The sequence below is a fragment of the Solanum stenotomum genome, chromosome 11 (assembly GCF_019186545.1).
Source record: "Solanum stenotomum isolate F172 chromosome 11, ASM1918654v1, whole genome shotgun sequence".
NCBI lineage: Eukaryota > Viridiplantae > Streptophyta > Magnoliopsida > Solanales > Solanaceae > Solanum > Solanum stenotomum.
Genome location: NC_064292.1, coordinates 5,156,088 through 5,163,447, shown reverse-complemented (window position 1 = coordinate 5,163,447; position 7,360 = coordinate 5,156,088). Strand labels below are relative to the sequence as shown.

At 32.8% G+C, this 7,360-nt stretch overlaps 1 protein-coding gene across 1 annotated transcript; it reads left to right on the top strand.

Moving 5' to 3' along the window:
• The first annotated feature begins 2,694 nt into the window (after window positions 1–2,694).
• Window positions 2,695–6,977, top strand: LOC125843681 (uncharacterized). The gene is made up of 8 exons (XM_049522853.1): window positions 2,695–2,910; window positions 3,813–4,307; window positions 4,541–4,715; window positions 5,048–5,345; window positions 5,701–5,773; window positions 5,861–5,951; window positions 6,180–6,259; window positions 6,506–6,977. Exons 1-8 carry the CDS (start codon window positions 2,809–2,811, stop codon window positions 6,764–6,766), a joined length of 1,575 nt encoding a protein of 524 aa, XP_049378810.1. The 5' UTR covers window positions 2,695–2,808; the 3' UTR covers window positions 6,767–6,977.
• The last annotated feature ends 383 nt before the right edge of the window (window positions 6,978–7,360 follow it).

The following is a 7,360-nucleotide window of genomic DNA, read 5'->3' as shown; positions in this document are numbered from 1 at the left end:
CATGGAACATGTTCACAATGTAAAGTGATCAGGAGACGTTCTTTCTCGTGATCAATCCGAGGTGCTACTTGACTTTCTCGAAGATCAAATCGAAGAGGTTCATCATCTTCTTTCGAGAATGTTCCAAGGGATCGGTTAATGTAACAAATGAAAAATTAGAGGTGCAATTCACATTCACCTAACAAAAGTGAGGTACTCATTATGTAATTAAAAGCGGTGAGTTGAATACTTGAATGGGTAATTGCCTCTGAGGAGTTCAAAGTTTCATATATTATATTTTAGCCCACTTTACTTTTTCACTGTTGATATGGAAAGTCAATTTAAGACCCTACTCACCAATAAAGATAATATTGATTCTTTTTGGGTCTAAAATACTAATTTGAAAGTTCCCACCAAATATATGGTAGCCCCCACCTCCACCTCCACCCCACCCCACCCCAATTGGATATAAAAGATTTGATTTGGATTTTTGAATTTCAGATTTAAGAAATCACAGGTCAAATTAAACAAAAAAAGTTTCCATAAATTTGATTTCAAATTAATCAATATGCATGATTATCTTAGTCTTTTAGTTTTAAAAATAATAATTTTTTTAGCGCGCGTTATAGATCTGCTTGCAAGGGTGGGTGCTACTCTTAACTATTGAATTTATTCGAATATAACATTTTGATACAAAGCATAAGCATGTTAAAAACTCACTATTTTTTTTAATAAATACTAAATACTAAATTTGAATTCACAATTTTAAATGTATAATAAAAATTTAAACGATCAAATTTAAATCATGAATTTATCGATGATAGCTTGAAACTAATACAATCAAATATTTATTAATTGGTGATGTTTAAATAAAGTCTTTAAATCACCACCGTCCTAAATTCAAGCCCATCTATAAATTTAATTATGATAATAAATCGATAGTGGCACAATTTATTCAAAAAATATATATTATCTTCCTCCGTATAATATTATATATATAAAGGTAATTTAATTTTTAGTAATATAACACATGTCACAATTCAATCATCTTCCAAACTTCTTTATTGGTTTTTTTTTTTTAATTTTATTTTTATAGTAGGCCTAATAATTAAGAGATTAACCTATCTAAAACCAATTATTGTTTGCTTTTTATAATGCATCACACGTATTAAAAATTATCATATCATTTGATTAATTTTAAACGAAAAGAAGTATTTAAATTTGACACATGGGGTAATATGATCCACATTTTCTTATAAAATGGACTTTTAGAAAGTATTTTCCATTAATGAATTGAATTATTTAGGTAATGCAAATTAAAATTAGTATAAACTACTGCATTTGGTATTAAACAAATTTTTAAACAACCTGCACCATAAGAAATCATGACCTAAAAAGAAAAATTCTATTTTAAGAACTTATTTATTAATCTTTCTGATTAATTAGATATGTCACCATCGTCTTGACGTAATTGATAAATGAAGCATATTTGAACTGTGGAAACAATTTCTTACATAAATACATAATACAATTGCATACAATAAATCCTATTATAGTCTGACCTTTCCTTCGATCCGCTGCACAACGAGAACTTATTGCGGTGCATGTACATTTTTTAAATTTAGAATCAATCGATTTCTTTTTTCACTATTACAACAAATTACAAGGGAGACCTTGAAGTAACGGTAAAATTATCTTCGTATGACCTATAGTTAGGTCACTAATTCGAATCGTGAAAGCAATCACTAATGCTTGCATCAGAGTAAACTATCTACTTGACACTCATTTCTGCTAACGTGAAATGCTTTATGCATCGAACTATATTTACCATAATAACAAATTAAGGAATCAATATTCAATTTGAATTCAAATTAACATTAAATAGAGTAAATTTATACTTTTTTTTTCCTTTTTAGATAGAGAGAATATTAGTTAAACAAGCACAGCAAAGGTAAAATTGTGTCACTTCTGACTGGACTTTTGTGAGTGGTTTACATGTAGAATTTATGCATGGAATAAATTAAAGCTAGGGAACAAAATAAATGTTTGGTATAATATATTATCAGTATCTGCGCATAACAAAAACTTACTGTATTATTTTTTTGTGTTATTTAATTTAAACATATTATAACAGGTTGACTATAGATGATTTAGGGTAATTTCTATTTCATCATGTCAATATATAAAAGTTACTCTACAATTAAGGGTGCATTCTAGTACGTAACCAATGAAGAGGATTAAAAATTTTCAGATTCATATTCCAACAGAGATAATATAGACTGATATAGAGTACTGTTCAACTTATGAATTCATTTAAACCTGATAGCGTTATATATATATTAAAAAAACTTATTAACAATAATAATAACATCCACATATAAAGTTTGAGAGGTAGAATTGCTGCCGACTCAATGATTATAAAAATAAGACATATACCTTAGTCTCCAATTTTAGAGGGGTTCAAATTTTTATGATAAAAGTATATATAATAAACAATTTAATTGATTTTGCATGATATTTGCCCATATTATTGTACAGCAAAAAAGATAGTGGAGTGGTGAGTGTAAGTGAGCCCACACTTTTGGGGAGTGGGAAAAAAAATGAAAAAAAAGTATAAATAGTAGAGCCCCTCTTTACTTTTTCCTTTGCCTATTCATAAATAATTTAAACCAAGAAATTTATTACAAAGTGCCTATTATATACTAACAACAAAAAAAATACTCCCATCACACCTTTTTTTTTTTTTTTAATCTTTTGTTCTTTTCACTCTTTTCAAGATTTTCAAATTTTAAGTAAACAAAGTGTATTAGTAGATTGTGGAGTATTTGGATGATGAGTGAAGGACATAAAGAGAAAATCATGGCTGAGGTTGTTGATAATGATGAAAAAATTGGTGTTTGTGAAAAAGAATTTGTCATTTCAACACCTAAGGTGACTATGCTTTCTATTTGTTTTGCTTCTTTTGTTGTTTTGTTGTTGTTGTGCTTTCATTTCTTGTTACTGTATATACATGCCAAACATTATTTTTTATGTATATATAGTAGATATACTGACCTCAACTTGTATGAGACTGAGGCGTTGTTGTTAATTATTGTTGTTAGAGGCGGATCCAGGATTTTAGCTCCTTTAGTTCAATATTTTCTTGTTCTTAGCATTAAATCTACTATATTTCTTAATGTATGGATTGATATTTACTATTTATTGAAAATTTAGTGGATTTTTACACGAATTTATACTTCGCGTGGAAAGTAATGAGTTCAGATGAACCTGTTGAAAGCTCCATCCATCCCGGCTTGTTGTATATATAGTAGATGTACCGACCCCAACTTATTTGAGACTGTCGGAGTATATTTTGAACTCCCTTAGTGAAAATTCTGGCTCTGCCGCAGTATTTGTCCCATAGTCTTTTGTTTTCTTATTTTGGTTGGTTTGATAAGAAGGAGAAATGTAAACAGAGTTTTTGAGTCTTTTGTTGTTTTGTGTACTTCTGTGTAACTGTGTTTTTATCTTGGCTGTTTGTTTTGTTATTACAGTTTGATTTGTCTATTTGTAACTTCTTGTTGTATGTAACTTTTGAAGGGGAGCCTTAGAGCAACGGTAAAAGTTGTCTTTGTGTGACGTATAGGTCACGGGTTTTGAGTGTAAAGACATCTTATTATGTTCTTTTTCTTAATGTGGTTAGGACTTGGGAGTGTTATGAATTTGTAGTATAATTGGAGATGTTGATCAAGTTCTTGAAGTGAATTGCTTTGTGTTTCGACAAAATTAGGACCCCAAGTGCATTTCTTGATCACTAGTTTACTAAACGAACTTATTTGTTCTTCGTTGTACAGATCGAGAGGTCATCCATGATTACTGAAGAAACAACACATGCTAAACATTGGAGGAAACCAAACCTATCATTGGACATACCTTCAAGAACGTTAGACGCCTCTCCTCAAGAGTTAGTTCAGATTAAAAGACCATTCACGCCTACACCGAAGAGGGTGAATTTCCTTTTGACACCCAGTACTTGTGATTCAAGAATAACTACTTCATCACCTGGTCCCTCCCCGTGTCGTGGAAAATCAACTATTAGAAACCTTTTCCCTAAACTGAGCTTGAAATCACGTATGAATTCGGATACAGAGAAGATAACTGTCCCAGATTCAGGTCCAGCTGCTGCAGTTGTGCCACAACAAGAGAAGGTATCCATTTCAAGGTCATGGTCACTTTCTAAAATGTTTACGCCTCGTATCAAGAGGACCTCGTCTTTGCCCGTTACACCAATTGCTCATTCAAATCCAGAGTCTATTAGTGGAAGCATGAGCAACTCTCTAACACTTGGTGTAAGTTCTATGAACATAGTTTGATTCGTTTCATATCAATATATATACTCCCTCGTCCCAATTTAAGTATCTTACTTTCCTTTTTAGTCTGTCCCGAAAAGAGTCTCTTTCTATATTTAACATCTTTAGTTTAAGACCACAAGAAAGACACTTAAATTAGGACGAATGGAATAGTTGAATTCTTGGTAATTTTTTGATGCATTCATTTGAAATATGATGTGTTGTTATTGCAGACAAAGGAAACACATGTGTGCATTTCACGATCGATGTCTTTACCAGTCATTAACAAAGAAAAAGAGGGAAGCAATAGGAGAGTAGAATTTTTCTTTCGAGTTATTCCTTCAACGCCTCAAGTGAAGGATGTGGATTCTTCCTCAGTTCCAGCTACGAGTCCAGCGAAAGTACCTGGTAAACAATTGCTTCAAATCAATTTGATTCTTGTTAGATTTTGATTTTAAGCATTCATAGGCTTTGATCAATTACTCTCTCTGTTTCAATTTGTTTGCCTGATTTTGACTTGACATAGAGTTTAAGAAAGTAAAGAAAACTTCTGAATCTTGCGGTCTTAAACATGTCATGTGGATAGTTAGAATTAACGAGTTGCCAAAAAAAAGAAAGATATATTCTTTTTGAAACGGACTAAAAAGGAAAGTAAGACAAGCAAATTGAAACAGAGGGAGTGTTAAAGATGCCACCGTCTTGACTCTTGATATACCCTTTCGATTATTTTTTTCTCTCAGAGGATAATGAGCAGGGTGGTGAAGATATACCAGAAGAGGAAGCTGTTTGTCGAATTTGCCTAGTTGAGTTGTGTGAAGGCGGAGAGACACTTAAGATGGAATGCAGCTGCAAAGGCGAACTTGCTTTGGCTCATCAAGAATGTGCTTTAAAATGGTTTAGTATTAAAGGTAACAAGACATGTGATGTGTGCAAACAAGAAGTCAAGAATCTCCCCGTTACACTCTTGCGTATGCAAAGTGTTCGAAATGCAAATGCAGGATCCAATAGGTTCAGACATATGGAATTAAATGGACACAGGTAAATGTCTTTTCATCATTTTAACATACGCCCTTCTACTTTTCGTAGAAATTTTAGCAGCTAAGAAAGAAAAGATCCCACCTTTCTCGCGTCACCTTACTGAAACTGACATACATATATACAAGATTCCTCACGTTTGAACGAAAAAGTCATGTTCTGTTTTTGATCAGCACACAACATTGTTAGACCATAAAAGAAGTTACTATACTCTCTCTTCTCGTTCCTCGTTTCTCTGCTTATCCTACTGGTTTCTTTCAACTATAAATACTAAGATCGCAGTGTTACTTTCAATAAAACGTCTTTATCAATGACGACTTAATAAAATTCAGTTCCTGACTTTTGCTACACTGGACAGGGTTTGGCAGGAATTACCAATTCTTGTCATTGTCAGCATGCTTGCCTACTTTTGTTTTCTTGAGCAGCTACTGGTATGTTTAGAAGATCGTCTTTATCTCGAGAGAAAACAGTCATCTAATGTATTTATCGTACTAAATTTGAAGTTGTCCCGTTTGCAGGTTGGGAAAATGGGTACCGGTGCAATTGCTATTTCACTTCCCTTTTCTTGTGTACTAGGCCTACTCGCGTCAATGACATCTTCAACTATGGGTATGTGATTTATCATTAACAGTAACATTTAACAAGCTTTGATCTATCAAATGCATTAGTCGCATCATAAGTCAAGTGGATTTGCCAATTCAGTTGAAATCAACTAATTAGGAAAGAAGATAGATACATTGGATCTTCGTTTGGTTATTTCTCGAAAAATGTTGTCAAGGATCTCATGTCCATTGTGTCTTTATTTGTATTTTGACTATGGTATTATCTCTGGTGCAGTTAAGCGAAGGTTTGTTTGGGTATATGCATTGGTCCAATTCGCCCTAGTAGTACTATTTGCACATATCTTCTACTCTTTGGTAAGTTAATACTCCCTCCGTCTCATTTCAAGTGTCTTTTTTGCCTAAGAAAGATGTTACAAAATAATTGTCGCTTTAGAAAATCAAGAGAGGAATGGATTACTCCGAAACTTTCAAGAATTTTATGGTCAAACGCCCCCTTAAAATGATACGAACGGAGTATCTAATGATATTGATGGAAATGGTGTTTTTGAGCTTACTAGATATACTGAACTGATTAAATTTTACATCTGTATGATACATTAGGTTCGCGTGCAACCAGTTCTTTCGATTCTGCTATCAACATTTGCTGGCTTTGGAGTTGCAATGAGTGCAAGTTCGTTACTCGTTGAGTTCTTTAGATGGAAAAGGCGACGAGCAGCCTTGTTAGAACAGCAGCAAAATGCAGAGATGATTTTGCCTCCAGGAGGATGGCCACAGATGAATCAACCTGCTACAACGTCTCGTGTAGGTCCTCAAAATCATCAGCACGATATAGAAAATCCCGAGACGTTTAGTTGGAGCTAGATTGTGTCTTATGTTACTGTTATAGCCAAAAAAGAGTTGAGTGATTTGTTCATACAGAGTTGTGGAGATTGATGTTTAGTACAAATTAGAAGTTTATTGTGTTCTACTACAGGAAAAACAGAAATAGTTGATGTTGTTGTTTGTATTGCTGAAAGAATATGTAAAAAGTGAAATGCATATATAAGTAGAAGAGAGTATAGAAAGGTGTTTTTAAGGGAAAATTACGATTTTACGAGTCATGATGAATGACTATGACTTTAAGTACAATTTTCATTCGATCCGATTTTTAACTTGTTCATAAGACATGACGGATGGACAAACTTGTCGTGTTCACAAGTCATGTCGGACAAGTGTATGATTTATTTTTTTGATAATTGTAGTGTTCAGGTTAGTTTGCACCTCGACTATTTTCACGAAATATATGTTACCTCCCACCAGGTTACTCTGTCCACCAAAAAGAGGACATATTAGATGCATGATTTAAAGTAATTTTTTTTCTATTTATCTTTTAATTGTTCTCAATTTATACTAGATTGATAAAATTAATTTGCATTATTCAACTTTCCACAAGTTATGCAGGATTGAGAAATCTGA